The sequence below is a fragment of the Diabrotica virgifera genome, chromosome 8 (genome assembly GCF_917563875.1).
Source record: "Diabrotica virgifera virgifera chromosome 8, PGI_DIABVI_V3a".
NCBI classification, from domain to species: domain Eukaryota; kingdom Metazoa; phylum Arthropoda; class Insecta; order Coleoptera; family Chrysomelidae; genus Diabrotica; species Diabrotica virgifera.
In genome coordinates this window covers 71,566,371-71,589,482 of record NC_065450.1, presented here as the reverse complement: position 1 = coordinate 71,589,482, position 23,112 = coordinate 71,566,371, and the positions used below count along the sequence as shown (strand labels likewise).

Below are 23,112 nucleotides of genomic sequence, written 5' to 3'. Positions count from 1 at the left end.
CGCTATACTTAATTGTTGCTTATAAAACTATAAATTAAGTCAGTTTAACGTTAATATAACTTATGTAAAAATACAACTTATATCTCGATATTACGTGAAATAGCTCAAAGCAATGAGTAAAAATACATGGTTTTTACGACACTCAGTGTAACTACGTAACAACTGTTTTAGTTTCTATATGGACGGAATAACAAAATTTATGTAAATCTGACCAATTTTTTCTCAATTTAATTATTTATTGACAATTTAAATTTAAAATAGCCGATTTTAAGAATTTTCGTCTATAAGTTACAATATTTTACCAAAAAACTGAAAAAAGAACCGGTTAGTTTATTGAAATAGCGTTAAAATGAGTTGAAGTAAAATAGAATTGGAGCTTTGTTTATCAATAAACATTAATGAAAAGTATACATTTGCGATAGGCTCTGTGTTGGCCGTTACTATTCAAATTTATTTCTTACGTTTTAAGCTAACTACCTGAGGTACCCCTAAACCCTAAAAATGTCATCAAAACGACGATTTTGAAGCTCTTCCGACTGGATTAAAGAAGGTATTATCGATTCAAACAAAAGTTGTGTATTTTTAATTCTAAATTTCAACTATTTAATTAAAAATAAAGGGTTTCAGTTGATAATTCAAAGTTGCTACACCCACCGCTTTCGCAGGCAGAATAAGAACCCTGCTATTGCATAAGTATATAGATTTTGAAAAACCATTAAAAAAGCATTCCAAAGTTTTTTCGATATGCCGTCTAGTTCTCGAGATATTTGAAAATCGCCTTTCTGGACAGAGCCCTTAAATAATGTAAATATTCTTATTCAAGCTAGACATAAGCCGAGTGAGAGAGCTGACCGTGAAATTCATTTGCGATGTTTCCAAATTTACCAGATCTCGGGTTGTCTGCAAAATATATATTTACCATATACACAACGGATCGCGCGCGCTGCCCTCTACAGCGGATTTAGTGGAACCACTGCAATATAAAATTTACCAAAAGGGGTGCAAAATGAGGTCCAGACAAAAATCGATTTCCTTGTACCCCAACCATTGTTACATCGAGATGTCACTATATACACGTGAATACAAGGTGAGATCCAAAATCGGATCTCGCCTTGCAAAACGGATCTCATCTTGTATAGCTTATGATACAAACGGATCTCGCCTTGATATGAAGACATATATATATATATATATATATATATATATATATATATATATATATATATATATATATATATATATATATTAAAAACATAAGATGTAGATCTTTGAAACACACTCAGTGAACCAAAGATCCAAGGTTATTGGTTTAACGACAAGTTTATTTATTATTAAGTTTATTTAAAGTTTAAATGGTGGATGTGTGAATTGTTCGTAAGGGGATTTTTCCACATTCTCTATTTCATCTATTTTATTTTATATATATATATATATATATATATATATATATATATATATATAGTGTCGCGTGTAGGGGGGCGTGGGTGTGCGCCACTGGCGGGAACTGCCGCTCTTTGGTAATAAAAAAATATAATAATAATAAAGTAAACAGAAACAATCAATTGCAAAATATAAAAATTTACATAAATTGCAAATTGCATAGTCTAGCTTAGTAACTAATAAGTTTAAAAGTTAGGCTGCTGCTTATGACACCCAAGTTGCCAACGACCGTTCAAAATGTGAGGTAGCAAATCTTTTAAACCAATTCAACTCCAGTGAGGTCAAATGGTGCCAGGGGCCTAATCATGTGATATTTAAAACATCCATGACTGTATAATTTTAAAGGGTTTTACCCAAATATTTTCAATTTTGGTGGCTTAAATGTGAGCATCCTCTCCATCACTGATGATGATCTGTAATCAGATCGAAAACCTTGATGTAGACCTTTTTAAGGAATTTTAATATATTGTTAAATAATTTTTATGGGGAAAATTTAAAAAATTAATTTTATGTCAAAGACCACGAGATCGTAAATTTCCATCGCCCTGTATATAGCCAAAATTTGTAAATAATATGATTTAGCTGTAAGCAGTGTTTCGTGGAAAGAGGAAATGTTTAGTGGTAAAGATTCTACGAACGGACTTATACAAATTAAACAATGAACTAAAATACGGTCGGATTAGAAAGTGAATGTACTCGCGGTTGGAGTAGACAATAGAATGTTTCTAAATGGTTTCCTAGAGAGAAACGACGGTGTAAACAATTTGTTTAGTTTTAGAATATAGGGTTTTTCTAAAATGTAAGAAAAACATTAATTTTAATATCTCCTGGAAATTTGACAAGACAGAAAATTTGTATACAACACTATTTATTCTTAAGAAATAAAAGTAGGGATTTAATGTGTAGACAGAATGCTTGTGATTGGCGAAGAGATTGATGGAGGGAGAACAGAGTGGTTGAGTCTCATATTGATGAAGGGAAAAGATTTACTGTGTAATTAAGATCGGAAAGGAACAGTCCACTTTGAAAAATAGTAATTTTGTGTAAAATGGTGAATTAGGTGGCCATGTAAGCAGATTCCTGTTGAGACGAAATCGTGATCGAGTCGGGAAGTACAATCTCCTCGTGTCCGAATAGATTCCAGTTTCTGTCTGGAACGAGTAGCCGGTTTGTATCAATTTTGCACAAGATGTCGAGCTGAGAGAAAAAATCTTGGAATTATAAAGATTGATATTGTTTGTATCGAGTCGGAGACTAAACAGAGGAGAGATTCGGAGCAAGTACTGTTTTTTTTTGTTTTGTGAAACAGTTTGGAAGAGAAAGACCGTAGCAGCATCCGAGGAGCACGTGTGGGAGAACCGAGGACAACACAATCCATGAGAAGAAGTAAAGAAGATAAAAAGGGTTAGTCAGATTATTTGTGAAAAGGAGAGAGTTGTTGTATATTACATACCATATTTGTTTTCTGTCAATTTAACAGTTTTACAGCATAATGAATTCATTCATAAATTCATAGAAGAGATAAATAATCTATTTACAAGGTCAAAATGAAATATTTCTTTTTTTGTAATAATGAGAACAGTCTACCGAATCATTTAAATGATAATTTGTTAAAAGAAAAAGGAGATAGTAGAATTAAAGATTATTTTTTATTAGATAAGAAATTTTGACAGCAAACTAAAGTTTTAGGATACATTTTGAATCTTATATTTATGGTATAGTATACAAATAAATAATATTTATAAAATTTATATGATTTTGAGTATATTTTTTCCCTGTTTTGTCCTGAATAAAGTAAGCAACGAGAAATACTAGAAGCCACAAACTAAAGGTGATACATTAAAATAAATTAGCCCTGAGAATATTTTTTATTGGAAAGTTTTATTAAATTTTGGTTTTGTTTCCATGAGTAGCAATTAAACTAATGAATTAATTAATTGAATTAATAAGATGCTGATCACTCTCATGACAGAGAGAAATTACAGAGCGTAACAATATATACAAAAAGTAGGAAAAATGAAAGAATACCCATGAACGAACATATAAAACACGCTGTATTTTCCTGTCACCGTGTCATACAAAAAATTGACCAGCGCAAGTACATGTAATAATTATTATTACATGTACTTGCGCTGGGCAATTTTCTTTGTGACACGGTGACAGGAAAATACAGCGTGTTTTATATGTTCGTTCATGGGTATTCTTTCATTTTTCCGACTGTACCTTTTATAAAGGATTTTACTTAAAAAATGTTTGAATTAAAAAAAGTTTTTTTGATCGTTACACTACGTAGATTTACCGCTCTAATACTACTTTTTATCATTCTTCTTAGTTAATATTTTCTCCTTAACCGCTCAGAAGCTCAGAATTGCCAGAAAGATCTTTTAAGAACTCCACTCTGCGAAATCCCCGTTTTGTTTGTTACACTGTTCCCTGCTATACATTCTCATAAAGCAGTGACATTAATAATTATTTCTGTTTCAGCTTGCAACATGACCTACTACGGATACGTGGGCATCACTTATGAAATAGAGATAAAGCGACCCTCAGAGACCCAAATACCCTTTGTCTGTTTTCTGAACTTCACAGCTGGCGGAGGAGCTTTAGGAGAACTCGTCCAGGTAACGATGTTTTCAACTTTTATGCGAATAATACACATACGAATACACGCGGAGAATTCAAAACTCTCTGCCGCTTACATTATTTTCGGTCCTTTGGGGAAATTTATGGATACGTGATCATAATCTTAATCTCTCTAACTTTCGTGCGGCTTTATTACCAGATTAACATTGTAACCGCCAAAGAATACTTTGTATTTATCCGGAGTTTATTTCGAAAGTTTTAATGGGCCAAACCTGCAGTTTCCAACTAAAGTACCTACGCTCCTGTGTCGGTTTGGAAACTACCGAAGTCATTTACATATAAATATTTTATTATCTTCAATGTGGCACTCGCTATATTAGAATTACACAAAATTCGGCTCCTGTTTTACTTTAATATCGATTTAAAACAAAGTGTAAATTGATTGGAAATTAACGTTTGGATGTTAAGGACTATTTTACCTCGTTCTAATATACTTGGCCTATTCTTTGTCTGTCTCTTTGTCACTTTGTCCGGCAAAAATTTTGTAATTGATTTTAAACATAGGTACTTCCCGACTAGCTAGATATCTGAATTTTTCGGAAAATCTAAGAACTCGATGACAATGCATTATTCAACAGCTTTTACATAGATTCAATGAGTTTTATTTGGAATTTTAAGCCATCGAAAGAATGAGAACAAATGCCGAGGACAAACAGATATACAGAGCGAGTGGCGTAGTCCAAGAGATTAAATCTAAACATCTAAGGTGGTATACATCATAAACGGCCAAACATCAGCCCTTGGCGTAGAATAAATACATAGCAATAATTTCGAGTACATATTATAATGACGGCATTCACAAGAATAACAGTAATCTAATATGGGTCTATTGAATAAAAAGAGGTAAGTGCTTTTACTTCCTCGTATTTAAGTATTTACTTAATAGTAATTAAATAAAGCATTAAAGAAATGACTTTATTCAATTACTATTAAGTAAATACTTGTGCAAAAGCAAATACTTCTTTTTATTCAATAGACCCAGTGTTGCATTTTGCTTCGACGAGTTTTTATTTAGTTAGTCCATTCCTCTAAATTCTTGAGCCAGGATATTCTTCGACTTCCCACATTTCGCTTTCCTTGAAGTTTGCCATGCATAATAAGTTGTAATAATGAGTATTTTTGCCATCTCATCTCATGTTCCAAGTAGAATAGGTCTGGAACAGATCTCGAACAGGTCTAAAACAGGTCTCAAACAGGTCTAGAACAGGTCTGGAATGGATCTAGAACAGGTCTCGAATAGGTCTAGAACAGACCTTGAAAGAAAAGATCTTGAATAGGTACTCTGATCAGCTTTGAACAAGTGTTTAACAGGTTTTAAACAGATTTTGATCTACTATTCTACACCTTTTCCGCTTTTCAACTATCCATCGGATACTCACCTATTTTTTTTTGGCGTTTAGGCACTGTATACCTAAGGCTTCTTTGATTATCTACTCCTAATGGTAGTATCTCAAGAAATACTTCCTGAGATACCCTCTTTCCAAATAAGTCCCATATATCACGATCAGATGAGTCGTTTTTCGCCAACTTCAAAATGACACAAAAATGACCAGAATAAAACAGTATTATGGGAGAATAGCCCGTCCAAGTTTCTGTATCTTTACTCCAAAATGCCAGGTAGATAGATCACATACAAATAGGGTGTTAGTAAATAAATATGAAAAACTTTAAGGGCTAATTCTGCATAAAAAATAATGCCGGTTTGCTCTATAAATATATGTCCGCAAATGCTTAGTTTACGAGATACGGGGTGTTGAAATTTTTATTTCAAACTGCCAATTTATTTATTGCTCTAACACCAGTTGAGCTATGAAAATAAAATTTGGTGCGTTTTAGGAGGTAGTTATTGCGCATTTTTTGATATACAATTAAGAATTTTGTATTCATCATTGGCGTGCATACGGGTAATAGTCTGAATTTTTTAAAGAAATAAAAAATAGTACGCCACTGAAATATTTTAAATTAAAAATTATTTTTAAATTCCACGTTTAATTTTTGATAAAAATCTTTTCTTGCCTTTTTTTCATATGATGCACCGTTTTTATGCAAAAAAATAAAACATCTTGGCGCGTATTTTTCATTTCTTAATACATCATCAAGAACTGTCCAATATAATAATACTAAACTAGAACATTAACAGAAAATATTACTAATAAGATTTCAACTAGGTGCAAAGCTGCAGGAAATATTTAAAATGACCTCCTTTACAGGTAACAGAAGAATTTTATATTCATCATTGGCGCGCGTACGGGTAATGGTCTGAATTTTTTGAAGAAAAAAATAGTACGCCACTGAAATTTGTCTAATTAAAAATCATTTTTGAATTCCTTCTTCAATTTACGTCAAAAAATCTTTCTCAACTTTTTTTCATACGAGACGCCGTTTTTATACAAAAAAATAAAACATCGTAACGCTTACAAAGTATTTGAGGTAGTTTCCATATGCATAGAAACTTAGTTCAAATACTTTGTAAACGTTGAGATGTTTTATTTTTTTTGCATAAAAACGGCGCTGCATATGAAAAAAAGTCCAGAAAGATTTTTGTCGTAAATTGAACCAGCAATTCAAAAATGATTGTTAATTTGACATATCTCAGTGGCGGACTATTTTTCTCTTAAAAAAATTCAGAACATTACCCGTACGTGCGCCAATGATGAATATAAAACTCTTTTATAACCTCTAAAGGAGATCAATCATAAAATTTGTTGTAGCTCTGCACCTAGTTAAAATCTTATTAGTAATATTTTTTGTTATTGTTCCAGTTTAGTATTACTATATTAGATATTTCTTGATAATGTATTAAAAAAATTAAAAATACGCATCAAGATGTTTTATTTTTCTGCATAAAACCGGTGCACCATATGAAAAAAAGGCAAGAGAGGTTTTTTATCACAAATTAGACGTGGAATTTAAGAAAAATTTTGAATTTGAAATATCTCAGTGGCGTACTATTTTTTTCTTTAAAAAAATTCAGACCATTACCCGTAGGCGCGCCAATGATGAATACAAAATTGTCAAAGTATGTCAAAAAATTCATAATAACTACCTCCTAAAACTCATCAAATTTCATTTTCTTAGCTCAACTGGTCTTAGAGCAATAAATAAATTGGCAGTTTGAAATAAAAATTTCAACACCCCGTAACTCGGAAACTAAGCATTTGCGGACAAATGTTTATAGAAAAAACCGGCATTAATTTTTCATGTAGAATTAGCCCTTAAAATTTTTCATACTTATTTACTAACACCCTGTATACGTCACTACGAAAACTTGTCAAACTAGTTTGAGAAGAGGTTCTCATAGGAAAAAGACCGCCTGGGAGTCTCAGAATAAGATCGACTTGCAACATCCATGGGCGCCCATGACCACGGGCAGAGGGGGCCGTGCCCCCCTCAGGTCTTCGGGTGCTGTAAACTATGTATGGTTATCCAAAGTAAATAAAATATAATGTGCAATATCTCCATGTCTGCCCCCCCTAAAAATTTTTATATGGGCGCCCGTGGCAACATCCCATCAGACTACAAACAATAAACATCTCATTTGTACTTAACTTAATGTAGGTATGTATATATATTTATATGCATACCGGTTCTATAGCGTTCTACGCCTTCCGGTACCCAATCGCCAAGCCTGTCGGTCTAGCCAGTCTCTTTCTTGCAGATTTATTTCTGACATGGCTTTTGTAATTGCCTGTTTCCAGGAGGTCTTCCTCTTTTCAGTTTTTCTGGCGGTATCCATCTAATTGTAATTTTTGATAGTCTTTCATCTCACACTCGTTGAATGTGTCCATACCAAGTGAGTTGTTTTCGTTGTACCTCTTCCACTATTGTTTTCTCCCTACCTACTTTTTCTCTGATCTTTTAATTTCGAACATGGTCACATTTCGATATTCTGACAGCTCTTCTAATAAAATCCATTACGGTAGTAAGCAGCTTATTTTCGGATTTTTTTGTCATTTGCCACACTTCGGAGCCATACGTTAAAATTGGTTTCAGAATAGCGTCGTACAACCTCATTTTTGTTTTTAAAGTTATGTTATGCTGCCACAAGACAGAGTTTAGGGCTCTAGTTACCTTTCTAGCCTTCGTCACTCTACCATCTATACCGGGTTCCGTTCTTCCACTATTTGTTAATTTAATCCCTAAATATATATGTACTCTGTACAACCCCTGATGTAGTCACTTCCGTCAAGATCTAGGTCTTCCTGTTGTATTTTGTTACCAATGTGTAGATATTGTGTTTTCTTAATGTTAACCTCTAAGCCCCATTTCATGTATTCTTCCACCAATTTTCTCGTCATATATTCTAAGTCTTCCTTACCTTGGGCAAATACCACCTGGTCCTCTGCGTAGTTCAAAGTGTATAGTATAGTGTTATGTCTCCAATTGGTACACCTATACCACTGCATTTGTCCTTCCAAAAATTTGTGCTCATGACGACGTGCCGACCCTCGCTCCCTGGCATCCCTCGTACTGCTCCGTACCATATTATCGATCGCCAGATGCATTATTTTAAATGCGCGCGTTCACCAAAATTAAGAGTAGGATAACTAGCGATACTATCCTTTGGTCTCCGTAGTAAACAAACCCTAAAGAGCACCGTCGGTATATATTAAAAAGAATGGGAGATAAACAACACCCTTGTTTATGGCCTTTCCTTACTTGGAAGCGAGTTGACAGATGGTTGACCTCTCTTTACCCTTGACATAGAATCTTTATAGAGGCATTGTATGGCTTTGATGATAGTTGCCGATATGCGTGTATTGTCCAAAACATCCCACACTTTTTCCACGAGAGCTGTGTAATATGCCTTCGTTAGGTCGACAAAAAGTATTATGTGTGTCTTGCCCACGTTCTGGTCTTTTTGCATAACCTGTGTTAAACAGAATATATTCTCAATCATAGATCGATCGGCCCTGAAACCATACTGCTCTTCGGATTCATAGGGTTGATGATTCGGATTCATGGAGATATGTAACTTACTGTATTTCTGGTCGAATTATTTAAATAATTTTAATCTATTAGATAAAACTTTTACGCAAAATATTGTTCTATAATAATATCAAAAACTAAAATGCACACTATTTAATATGTGTATAAACTCTATATTACATGTCAGATTTACTTCGTTTTCAGAGCGGCACGTTGAAACATTTCAGAACTAAAAAGTGCCGTTTTGGCGCATTTACTCAGCAACGAGCGCAGCTTCATTAAGAGAATTGTTTGTAATTAGCAGCTAAACGAGTCGAAACTGGTGGTTTCATAAGTGGTATTTTAGTTTTGTACTTCCTAATTGAAAATGACGTTTTTAGCGAATTGGGGCGTATGATGAGGAAACCCTGAAGAGTAACATTGAAAAATCGAACATCGCTGTTCTCAGTGTTATAGAAATTTGATATATACTGATGTTGAAGATTATAGTCGAGAAGTAAACATAATTAATCTAAACTAAATTAAGAGGTACATTAAGCGTTAAATATTAAATTACACATTTAATACTCATAATCAGTACAATTATAGTTATTATGGTACCAAGGGTATTATAAGGATAATAAGGCTTGAAGTCGAGGGTGTATACACCGAGGGCCTTCGGCTCGAGTTCTATACGTTGATTTAAAGCGTTATTATTATAATACCCGTGGTGCCTTCAACGTTTAATATCCGGCTAAATTATTCTTTATATGCAAAAAATTTGAATGAATTTTGAATTAATTATTTTTCAAATAAGTACATTTACCAGAAATAGTCGTAACGTAATTGTGGTAACCATAGTTTTACTTAGAGTTTTATTTGTCAACTTGACAGTATTTAACTCGTTATTTAAATTTAATAGGTCCTAGGGCGTTATTATTCAATAACACGCCCTTGGGCGTTATAGCGTACTTAATAGACTTCGAGATAATGTCATTATTTGTCAAATAATAGACCAGTCGGACATTAATATTAATAATACTTTGTATAAGTTAAATCTGGATAATTTTTTGGAAGACCTAGCAGATTTCAATCACAAAAACTTTCTTAATAAAAGACCTAGGGAGTATTTTTAAAAAAATTATTACTTCTCCCATGAAACTTTTTTATTCAGCTATTCATATTAGTCTAAGAGCTAGTGAACCCTCCGACTAACGGTCGTCCTGTAAGGCTAGAAATTTGTATAGTGTTTACTGCACGTGTTTATAGAAATGTTTATGTTTTCACACCAGGTGACTCGAAAAGTGCATAGTTTAGGGGAAAAATAAACTTTCTCCTGTAAGGTTTAAATTTAAGTATGTGTATGAGTAAGTCATTTAGAAGAAATATTTACAATGACAGGCAATTCTGAACAGCATAAGACCTTCCCAGGCGAGGGGAAAGATTAGGGGTTTTTCCTAAAATTATATTTTTTGCATCGACCAAATTTTTTTAGGTTTTTTGATTCATTCCAAACAGAAAAAAACTTTAGTATTTTTCTCTTAGGTTAATATTTTTTGTTATATAAGCGATTAAAAATTTTTAAAATAGCGAAATCGGCCATTTTTAGCTCTAAATCGGACATTTAACTAAAAATTTCAATGTTGCCAAGGTAGGTAGATATTCTTTAAATATTGATTAATGAAATCCCAAAGAGTTTTTTACAATACATTATCGGAAACCCCTTTTTTTAATTGCTAATCAAGCGGGCGCGACACTGTAGTATAAGTGAGGACGTTTGAGTTGGTATAAATTTATTATCACGAGAATGAGCAAATTTGAAGAGAAATTCTCAGACAGGTCGATTTTAATTTTTAAATTAGGGCTTTTTGGCATATATCTGTGGCTTGGTTCTAACAGAGCCAATGTCAATATTTCACTTTTTTGTGCAGCTTTATTTAAAATTTAATATTGACAAAACAAAACGCAAAAAATTGACATTGGCCATTTTTACACAAAGTTACATACTGTGGCTTGGTATTAAAATGGTCAATGTCAATTTTTTGCCTTTTGTTTTGTCAATATTAAATTTTAAATAAAGCTGTAAAAAAAAGAAATATTGACATTGGCCCTTTTAGAACCAAGCCACAGATATATAATACTAGTGACGTCATCCATCTGGGCGTGATGGCGTAATCGATGATTTTTTTAAATGAGAGTAGGGGTTGTGTGATAGCTCATTTGAGAGGTTATTTAATTCTCTATTCAGTAATATAAACAATAACATAATTATTTATACAGGGTGTACAAAAAAAATTTTTATTAAATTAACTTTGATTAAATTTGACAAAAAGAAGAAAACATTTTTTGTACACCCTTTACAAATAATTATGTTAATGTTTATATTACTGAATAGAGAATTAAATAACCTTTCAAATGAGCTATCTTCTTCTTCTTCTTCTTCTTTGAGTGCTTCTCCTATCGGAGATTGGATATCATTAGGGCGATTCTAATTTTATTTACTGCTGTTTTGAACAATTCGTTAGTGCTACAGCCAAACCACTCTCTCAAATTTCTCATCCAGGACATTTTTCTACGACCTGGATTTCTTCGTCCTTGGATTTTTCCTTGCATTATATTTTGTAGGAATGTGTACTTTTGTCCTCTCATCAGGTGGCCTAAGTATTCAAGTTTTTTTTATATTCAGTAGAACTTCTGGCTCGTTATTTATTCTGCGTATTACTTCTTCATTTGTAATTTTATCCACCCAACTTATTCTTAGTATAAGGCATTAGCACCACATCTCAAAGCTTTCAAGATTTTTAATATTCCTCTGTTTAAGAGTCCATGACTCAACACCGTAGAGCAAAGTACTGAATACATAGCATTTGAACATTCTAGTTCGTAGATGAATATTAATATCACGATTACAAAATAATTTTTTCATTTTTATAAAACAAGACCTGGCAATTTCAATACGTCTTTTTATCTCGTGATTTTGGTCATCTGTTTCATTGATAAAGGTTCCCAAGTATTTGTATGCGTTTACTTTTTCAAGTTGGGTACCGTTTATTGTGATACTAGTGTCATTTGTTGGATTCTTACTGAAGGTCATATATATTTGGTTTTTTTGACGTTCATCCTTATGCCGTAGTTATGACATATCTCATTCATACTTTCAACTAGATGTTGTAGATCTTCAGCTGTTCTTGCCATTATCACAGTATCGTCAGCATATCGAATGTTATTGATAACTTCTCCATTGACTATTATCCCTTCGTCTGCATATGAGAGAGCTTCTTGGCATATTTTTTTGCTGTAGATATTAAACAAGAGCGGTGACAATATACAACCCTGTCGTACCCCTCTACGTATTTCTATTTCGTCCGATGTTTGGTCTTCTATTTTTATATTAGCTTGCTGATTCCAGTACAGATTTAATATGATTTGTATATCTCTGGTGTCAATGTTCTTACTCTCTAGGATTTCTTTGAGTTTACTGTGGCGTACTTTGTCAAAGGCCTTTTCAAAGTCTATAAAGCAGGCGTGTACCTCTTGGTTAACATCTAGGCATCTCTGTGTTATAACGTTCAAGGCAAAGAGAGCATCCCTTGTACCTAATCCTTTTCTGAATCCCATCTGTGTATCGTTAATATCGATGTCTAGTTTTTGATAGATTCGGTTGTGGATGACTCTAAGAAATATTTTAAGCAGGTGACTATTCAAGGAGATTGTTCGATGATCTGAACATTGCATTGCCTTAGTTTTCTTCGGTATGGTGACAAACGTAGACAGCAATGAGCTATCACACAACCCCTACTTTTATTTAAAAAATCATGGATTACGTCATCACGCAGAGATGTATGACGTCACTAGTATTATATGTATGCCAAAAAGTTTTAATTTAAAAATAAAAATCGACCTGTCTGAGGATTTCTCTTCAAATTTGACAATTCTCGAGATAATGAATTTATGCCAACTCAAACGTCCTCACTTATACTACAGTGTCGCGCCCGCTTGATTAGCATTTAAAAAAACAAAGGGGTTTCCGATATTGTATTGCAAAAAACTCTTCGGGATTTCATCAATCAATGTTTAAAGGAGTATCTACCTACCTTGGCAATATTGAAATTTTTAGTTAAATGTCCGATTTAGGGTTAAAAATGACCGATTTCGCAATTTTCAAAATTTTTAATCGCTTATATAACAAAAACAATAACCTAAGAGAAAAATCACTAAAGACCTTTTCTGTTTGGAATGAATCAAAAAACCTAAAAGGAATTTGTTCGATGCAAAAAAAATAATTTTAGGAAAAACCCCTAATCTTTCCCCTCGCCTAGTCTTATGCTGTTCAGAATCGCCTATCATTGTACACATTTTTTCTAAATGACTTACTCAAACACATACTTACATTTAAACCTTACAGGAGAAAGTTTATTTTCCCCCTATACTATGCACTTTTCGATTCACCTGGTAGATACACGTGCAGGGCTAATGCCTGCCAGGTCATGGTTTTTAGCCTTGGTGTGCTATGATTATCACTATACAAATTTCTAGCCTTACAGGAAGACCATTAGTCGGAGGGTTCACTAGCTCTTAGGCTATATCGAGGAGGACAACTTTTCTATTTCGGAAATTTTTCGGAAGGGGGATGTTTAATAAATATAAGTAGAGGTTTCTAAACTTTGGTGCGTCCGACAACTGGAGCACCTTAAAAATTTGTCGGACATTACCAGTTAATTGCAAATATTTTCATTAAACAATCTTGCAAAAATCAGCTGTGAGGGTATAAATTTTATGACTCTTTATTATGTTAGTACATATGTATATCTAAACACGCGTGTTGACAAACCCTAGAGTTGAAGTTGGAAGCAATCGTTCAATACACGATCACAATCTTGACAGCTTTATCTAAATCCTTCGTATTTAAATGGTCCTGTCCAAAGTGCACCAGCGCGCTGACAACTAAATACGCGCTGACAACTAAATACGCGCTAATTTGCACACCGACTCAGCGCAGGTTGTCTGACTCCGAAACTAGCGTGCACTATGGACGCGCCCGTACAATGCAACACATAAAATACAACAAAATGTAGACCACTTAATGGAAACAAGAGTTTATTGTCTCAGTTTTTTGTTTTTAATTTTTGAGTTCTAGAAAAACCAAAACTTAACTGTCCCTTTAGTGGAAAACCGCCACAAGACTACGAGATTTCTAAAGCTTGTAAGATTAACTTTTCTCAGTGTTTTCCCTGGAAAACTGTAAATTGTTAAAGCATAATAATACATCCTATAATTTTTTCATCTTCCTATAATTTGATAAATTAAAGAAAGCAATGGTTAAATCCATAATGTCCTAACTTTTTTCAATATTCGTTCCGAAGTTATTGAAGAAGGATTATTGTATCGATATTAATTATTCTTGTAAACTTTGTTTAATTAAAAAATATTTAAGGCAGTTAGCTTGCACCATTTGGCAGTATCAATGTTGATTGTAGAAAGCCAAAATTGTATTAACAGGATGTCCCAAAAGTAGAGGAACGATCGAATATTTCGCGAAATGAACATTTGATTGAAAAACTGAAAAATACATATTAAATAATTTTCAAAAAAACTATCGAATGACACCAAAGAAGACTCGCCACTCCACCCTCTGGAGGTGGGGTGAGGGGTAACTTTAAAATATTTAATGAAAACCCCCAGTTTTTATTGCATATTTGGATTCCTTACATAAAAGTAAGCAAATTTTATCCAAAACTTTTTTTCGAAATGTGGATAGATTGCGCTATATTCGGAAAAAACGATTTATCGTGATACCATAGGTAAATTATAGAAACAGTCTAATATTTCGAAAAATACACTTCTAAATGAAAAACAACAAAAACAAGTATGTAATATTTTTCAAAAACCTATCCAATGACACCAAACTTTGACCCCACACGCACTCTGGAGGTAGAGTGCTGTTGGGTGTGATTAGGGCACTAATAAATAGTATTTTCCGATTATAGCGCCATCTATCAACAATTCTAAAAAATGTTTCAAATAAGTAGTTCTTATTCTTTCATGAGGAATCCAAATAAGATGAGGACGCAGACTTCATGGAAGAAGTCGAAGAGCAAGAAGAAAGACCAGAGGACCCAGAAGACATCATTCCCCCATCACCGGAAGAAATAAACGAACACATAAGAAACAGTTCACCGAGAAAAGCGCCTGGTCTAGAGGAAATATCAAATAGAGCCCTAAAGTACCTTCCCAGAAGAGCTATAGTGTATTTTACAAACATAGTGAACGCGATATTAAGATTAATCTAGTAAATATCATGTGAATATAAATAAATTACGCAAATTATAGGTAAGAAACTAAGAAACTCAAAAAACCATACACAACTATTCCTCCACTCTATAAACCAAATGATGAATGGGCTCGTTCCAACAAAGAAAAAGCGGACGTATTTGCTGAACATCTTACGAGTGTATTTCAAACCGAGCCGCCAGACCCTAATGAAGAAGTGGAAGAACTAATTAGCGCAGCATGTGAAATGTCCCTTCCAATCAAAAGTTTTACTCCTATAGAAGTCAAGAAAGAAATAAACAAACTCAACTCACGAAAGGCTCCAGGTTATGATTTAATCTCGGCACAAGTACTAAAACAAGTTCCTCGTAAGGCCATTATTATGCTAACAGTAATATTTAATCGCATGCTAAGTTTTTCATACTTTCCAAAAATATGGAAATTTGCAGAAATCATAACGATCCTTAAGCCAGGCAAAGCGCCCAATGAAGTAACATCTTATCGACCCATCAGCCTACTCCCAATCGTTAGCAAAGTTTTTGAAAGATTGCTGTCACAAAGAATATACGCAGATCATGAATTCCTAACATTACTACCAGAACATCAGTTTGGTTTTCGGGAAAATCACTCTACTACACAACAAGTCCATCGAATATTAAATGAAATATCAAAAACTCTCGAAGAAAAGAAATACTGCAACGCAGTATTCCTAGATATCTAACAAGCGTTTGACAAAGTTTGGCACAGAGGTCTGCTTTACAAAGTAAAATTAGCACTATCTAGTAACTATTTCCTCCTAATCAAATCCTACTTATCAAATAGATATTTCTCAGTAAAATTCAGAGACCAACAATCCAGCCTCTGTCCTATTACCTCCGGAGTTTCGCAAGGTAGTGTTCTCGGGCCGCTGCTTTTCTCACTCTACACAGCCGATATACCAGAGTCAATAATACGATCGCTTTCTTTGCTGATGACGTAGCAATACTAGCTGTAAATGAAGATCACATACAAGCCTCATAAGACCTGCAACACCATCTGGACCTACTCAGTGAATGGTACACAAAATGGCGAACAATAGTAAATAAAACAAAATCATCTCAAATAACGTTTACAAACCGCCACAACACATGCCCATCTGTAAGAATGGAAAATGTACGAATACCAACAGTAACAGACGCTAACTACCTTGTCCTCCATCTTGACCAACGTCTTACTTGGAAAAAACATATAGAGACCAAAAGAAGACAACGAGACTTGAAATTTCGGCAAATGAATTGGCTCCTTGGACGCAGATCAAAATTCAACATCCAAAACAAAATAATTCAGTACAAAGCAATACTCAAACCTATTTGGTACTACGGACTACACCTCTGGGGCTGTGCAAAGTCAACATCACTGAATATCATCCAAAGATTTCAGTCTAAAGTTCTAAGATCAATAGTTGATGCACCATGGTATGTAACTAATCAAACACTTCACGAAGACTTAAATATATCTTTCATCAGAGAAGAAATCTATCGAGCCTCGGAATCACAAAACGAGCGTACCATTCACCATGACAATGAGTTAGTAAGGGAATTATTCCATAATGGCCATGCCACAAGGAGACTACATAGAACCTAGCCTCAGGACCTATTTTAAAACTTAAATATAAATAGAATAAGATGAGACATCATTGGAAGTCTCTTCTTCATGCCCAAAAACATGGAACAAATTTACTTAATACTCTTTTAATGATGTAGATTGTAAATAAACATAAAAACATAAAAAAAATTATAGGTGTAACTGCAAAATGGTAGAACCTACGTAAGCTGGCCAGGGTAGGTTTAGCGTCGAAATGATAACCAACCAGCACAAATAATGGCTATGAAGTTTCTGCAAAAAAGGAAAGCTGTAAAATATTTGTGAACAATTATTGTTAAATAAAATATATCTGTTAATAAGGTTTATAGTGCTATGATGTAAGATAGAAATATAAATAGCACACTGCAATTAGGTTATCTAGCTAGATGAAATGTTCAGACATAACAGCATATAAAATAATGATAGACATGTGGTGGAACAGAAGGTTTATAATGTATCGTGGAATTGTGTTACAATGGGAATCCGGTTGACCAACTGTTTATCCATTTGGTTCATTTAGGTAATTTAGAATTTAAGTGCCAAAGTGTGACTATATTACTCTAACCGACGAGTAACGATTAACTCGACTATTTAGCATGAATTTTTTCTTAAGCATTATGCTTTCAGACAGTTACATTTTTTAGGTAAGAGTAATATAATTAGAGTCTTGATTTTCATTCATTATCCTTTTTGTAAACACTAAAACAAAATAAAAGTAAATAACTCAAGTTGTTAATAATGTAAACAAAAATAATGTCAAAAGGATAGTGTTTTTAGTGTTATTTGGCTATTTCAGTTGTAAACACAAAAAACAAAAACAATAACACCAGTTTTCAGAACAAACAACAACTTAAGCAAATATATTAAGAACAACAAGAGTCAAAAGAAAAAGCATTTACATAGTACATCGGTCAAACTGGTAGGACGGTAACAAACTAATAGCAGAGCACAAAAGAGCTGCCAGTGTTAGAAAAACATATTCTACGTATGCACTTCACCTGCTGTACCATAATCATTCTTTTCTGAATCGAATTTAGAAAGATAGAAGTAAAACATATTGATACAAATACATGGACAACTTACCTAAAAAACCTCTATCAAACAGCTAATCACAAAGAACTGGAAACACCAGGATTAGAATCGGATGAGAAAACAGAAATTAAAGAGGAAGATATAAAGAACGCCTTAAAAAAGATGAAAAATCGAAAAGCTCCTGGGAAAGATGGAATAGCTAATGAACTTTTAAAATAAGGAGGAGATAGACTTCACAAAGAACTGAATATCCTTATACGTAAAATAATAAATACAGGAGGAATAACAGAAGAATGCAGAACCACTCAAACGATAGCGTTATTTAAGAAAGGTGATAGGGCAGACCCCAGTAACTATAGAGGGATAAATTTACTGAGCACTACACTGAAACTCGACTTTCCTCTATTTGCCTCTCTACCGTCTTAAAATTTTTCGGCCATATTGCAAGAAGAAGTGATGATAATCTTGAGAGGTTTACAATTTCGGGAAACGTTGAAGGGCGCAGAAGTAGAGGTCGCTCACCTACTCGATGGACGGATCAAGTAGAGAAAGCCAGTGGACAAACATTCTCTGAATCCATGAGGGAAGCTCAGGACAGAAGCCGATGGAAAGAGATAGTTGCTCGTATTATAGGGAATCACGACACTCAGCAATGAGGAAACGACTGAGGAGGAGAGATACTGAAACTCACAACAAAAATACTTATGGAGAAAATAATGGCGTGCATAAATATATCGGATGAAAAACAAGGATTTAGAAGTGGAAGATTATGTAACGATGCAGTTTTTGTGATAAGGTAAATAGCGGAGAAATCGTTAGAATATAACACACCATCCTTTTTCTGTTTCATAGACCTAGAGAAAGCGTTTGATAGAATCCAGTAAAAAGATATGATATACCTACTATATGAGAAAAATTTACCACTGGATAAGGATATCATAAAACTGATAGGAAACATATATGTAAGAAATAAAATAGAAATGAAAGTCAATGGAATAATAACTGAACCCATAGAAACAAATACACGAATCAGGCAAGGAGATTCACTAAGTCCTCTACTGTTTAACATAATCTTGGATGCAATAGTAAAACAAGTGAAGACAAAAAGAGGGTACAAAATGAGAGATAAAATACTTTGTTCCGCTGATGACACCGTGTTAGTAGCAGAGTGCGAAGACGACCTACAAAGATTATTGCACGAGTTCAACATTAACGCAAAAGATATGAATATGAAAATATCAGCCCAAAAAGCAAAAAGCTTAGTAATTGCCAAAAAACCAATAAGATGCAAATTTGATTTAGACAATCAAATTATACAACAAATAATGACTTTCAAATATCTGCGAATTAATGACAACAATATAGAAGAAGAGGTAAAAGACCAAATAATTAAAGCCAGTAGAACGGCCGAATGCCTAAACGACACAATTTGGAAAAACAAACACCTAAGATTGGAAAAAAAGGCCCGGATATATGTCTGTCAGTTATTAGGCCAGTTATGACTTACACGGCTGAAACAAGACCAGATACAAGCAAAACACGAAGACATCTGGAAACCAACGAAATGAAGATCTTAAGAAGGATTGCTGGAAAAGGACTACAGGATAGGGTAAGAAGTGAGGAAATCAGACGCATATGTGGGGTAGACAATATAAATACCTGGGTAAAGAACAGAAAAGAAGAGTGGAATGAGCGCATAAGCAGGATGTCTGAATCAAGGATAGTAAGAATAGCCAGGGACAAGTCACCGTTAGGCAGGAGAAGATTAGGACGCCCAAGGAAAAGATGGAATGACAACTTAGGGGCAGAATGAAAGGCATTGTTGAAGAAAAACAGGCAGTACTGCCTATATAAAAGAAGAAGAAGAAGAAGAAGAAGAAGAATTTAGAAAGGCATATATCCAAAGTTGGATTATTACTTAAGGCTGAAAAAGAAGAAGAAGAAGAAGAAGAAGAAGAAGAAGAAGAATTTAGAGAGGCATATATCCAAAGTTGGATTATTACTTAAGGCTGAAGAAGAAGAATAAGAAGAATCCTAAGTATGTAGTTTATGTCCTCATTAGACTCAAACTTTGTAGATTAAGTTAATCTCTTTGCTCGTTCGCTATATTTTTACTTTGTATTTTTCATTTTTACCATCGCACATATAGGGGAGTGCAATTAGAACGAAAAGATACAATGTTTCGGAAAAAATCAAACAAGGTTATATTTTTCTAAAACTTCTTTTGTTAGTTTACAAATATGTTAAAGTAAAAGGTTCTACTCACAAATTTCGCCGCTAATAATTGTTTATTAATTGTTTAAACAATAACAATTATTTTGTATAAATAATGTTAAAAATATGGGCGAATTCAACATTTTATTTTGATAAATTTTTTTTTTTTAGTTTTGATTATGCTGAACCCGAATCTGACATTACAATTTGCAAATTCAAAATGGCGGATTCAAAATGGAGGATTTTTTCCTAAAAATCCTTAAAAAGTAGTTGTAAAATCCGAATTTTTTTTATAAAACGTGTTTGTTTGCATATATGTGGATATTTTTGAGAGATTCCTGAACCTGAATCAAATTTTGATAATTTAAATTATAAAATGGCAGATCCAAAATGGCGGATAACTTAAAAAAATATTAGTAAAATCATAATTTCTTTACAAAATGTATTTATTTCTACATATATTTATTTTTAAGTGCTTTGATAAACCTAACTTAAATGTTAACATTATAAACTATAAAATGGCGGATCCAAAATGCGGATTTTCATAAAAGAACATAAAAAAGAACAGTTTTTTAAAACATTTATTGTCTTAATTTTTAACAGGTTGTTGAATCTTAATTAAAGATTAAAAATTTAAATTTCAAAATGGCGGATCCAAAATGGCGTATATTTAAATGAAAAACAAGTAGAATCCAATCAAACAAATATGGAATTTCATCCTTAAAAAAAAGATAAACAAATAATTTTCACAATAATATTAAAAATTAAAATGTATTAGAAAGAATATTTAAAAAAAAACAAATTTTGGATTATAACGATATAATTACATATTGGAACATAGTTTTTAATTCCAAACAACTTTTCTTTATAAAAATTATCGATACTGTGAAATATAAAGGTACTTTACTCTTGAGTAAAATTCATATTTTTTTAAATACCTCGTACAAAATTAACAAAATTTGATATTTGATGGTTGCATCTTATGTTATATACGATGCAGAGTATTTTATAAAGAATAACTTTTTTTCGTAAAACTGATATTAAAAAAGTTATCAATAGGTTCCAAGTTACGCAGACATACTGTATAAGAGCTAAAAAAAATTTTTTTGTTGAACATTTGTTATTGTTGAAGCTTATTATTAAATGTATTTTAGGTAAGTTTTACAAAAAAAAGTTTTGATCACTCTGTATATACATTTTTTCAGCTGGTAACTTTCGGTTTTTGTATTACATTTTTGTTATCTTTCTTAGTTTTCTCAAAAATAAATTGTTTATTTCATTTTTAAACTAAAATAATTCAGTATTTTTTTAAAGATTACATCCCAAGCTTTAAAAAAATAGCAAAAAAATTGTATTAGATTTATTCAAACTTGAGTAATACATTCTTAAAATGGTGGGAATTCTGTAAAACTACTAAGTTTTCAAAAATTATATTTTTTGAGACATCGTATTATTTGAATTAAATTTTTGAGACTTTTTTTGAATAAAACATCGTTTAGTAAGATGATTGAGAGTTAAGTTGTGCAAATTTGAGAGTTTTATAAGTAAAATTGTATTAGTTACACATTTTTAAATCATTTTTAAACAAAATTCATGTAAGGCTCAATTTCCGCTCACACCGTACTTATGTCCATACATTTTATTTCTTTTTGTAACAACCATAAGAGAGCTTATTTCATCTTCTTTCATGTCCAATTTGTAAAATTTCTTTTGATCCATTAGTTAAAGAATTACATTAAAAAAATTAAGCCGTGCACTTCTTCCAACGCTAGTTTACAGTGCGCCAATGTGTGTGAGAAGGGTGACTTTAGCGTTATAAATAAAAACTTACAGGAGCTAGAGATTTAATTTTAGAAAAATCTTTATATAAGGTTTTTTTTGTAAAATTTTCTGAATTTTTCAATGGTCAAGTCATTTTTTTTTAAATTATATTTTCGGAGTTATTTAAAAAAACATCTAACTTCGCTGTTCATTTGTTTAATAAAAAATGAAGCACCCACTTCTCGAGTAGAACTTTTTGATATGTTGTTTATTAAACACTTCTTAATGAAATTACAAAAAGTTTTATCTTGTTTGATTTTTTCCGAAATGAAAATCTAAATGCACTCCCCTAATAGTAACAAAACTTTTATTCTGCTCTAGATATGAAGGAGACGATTATTAAGCGAAATATTAAGTGCCGTTACAGATGTTATTTCTCATTTCGTGTCAAAATATCTGTAAAATATACATTTCAGCCTCTACAGACCACTATTTTTCTCCATGTCAACGTTTACAGTACACAAAAAGCGATACCAATCTAGTTTGTGGAAACGGTTTCATACTGTGGAAAATTTAACGAATACGTTCAGATTGAACTAGACGTGATGAATAGAACGAAGTTTGCTTCTATATTATCAAAACGAAATTTATTTCCATTCAGATAAGCTGAATTTCACCGGCATGAGGCTGTTGGGAATGGAAAGAAAGGTATTTACAGGGGCGGCCTTACTATTACATTTACTATTTACATTAACCTTTAACTACACGCGCTGGCGTATTTTCTACGCCAGATATAAGAATTCTACTGCAAATATATTTAAAAATTTAATTTTTCACCTTGTTTATCTCTCTACCTATCACTGGAATGTGCTTTACAATTTGGTTTTAGTTTCATTATAATCGGCGTTCTGGGAAGATCGTAATTTACAGTTTATTATTTGTTGTTTCCGGTGGTGGACAATATACGCCACGATTATATTAATATAAGTCGTAATATAAGTACATATTTCAATTGTTTTTTAGTCATTATGGCACAAAATACATTTTTCTTTATAAACAGTACTTTTTTCCTGTAAAAAATCATATTTCAAAAATTTTTGAAGTTATACTTCTTTACGCGCGATATGAAGGTGAATTTTTATATGTTAAAACCTACGATCCGGGCGCATGCGCATTATAACTGTGTTCTGATTGGATGTTCAAATGACATGTCAAAAATTA

At 32.8% G+C, this 23,112-nt stretch overlaps 1 protein-coding gene across 1 annotated transcript in view; it reads left to right on the top strand.

Annotated features, from left to right (window-relative positions):
- The window catches only part of LOC126889755 (uncharacterized), a 1,061,577-nt gene that overhangs the window by 636,373 nt on the left and 402,092 nt on the right, over positions 1-23,112 (top strand). Inside the window, exon 3 of the mRNA XM_050658328.1 lies at positions 3,925-4,061. Within this exon, the coding sequence (XP_050514285.1) occupies positions 3,925-4,061 (137 nt within the window). The remainder of the gene's footprint in view (positions 1-3,924; positions 4,062-23,112) is intronic.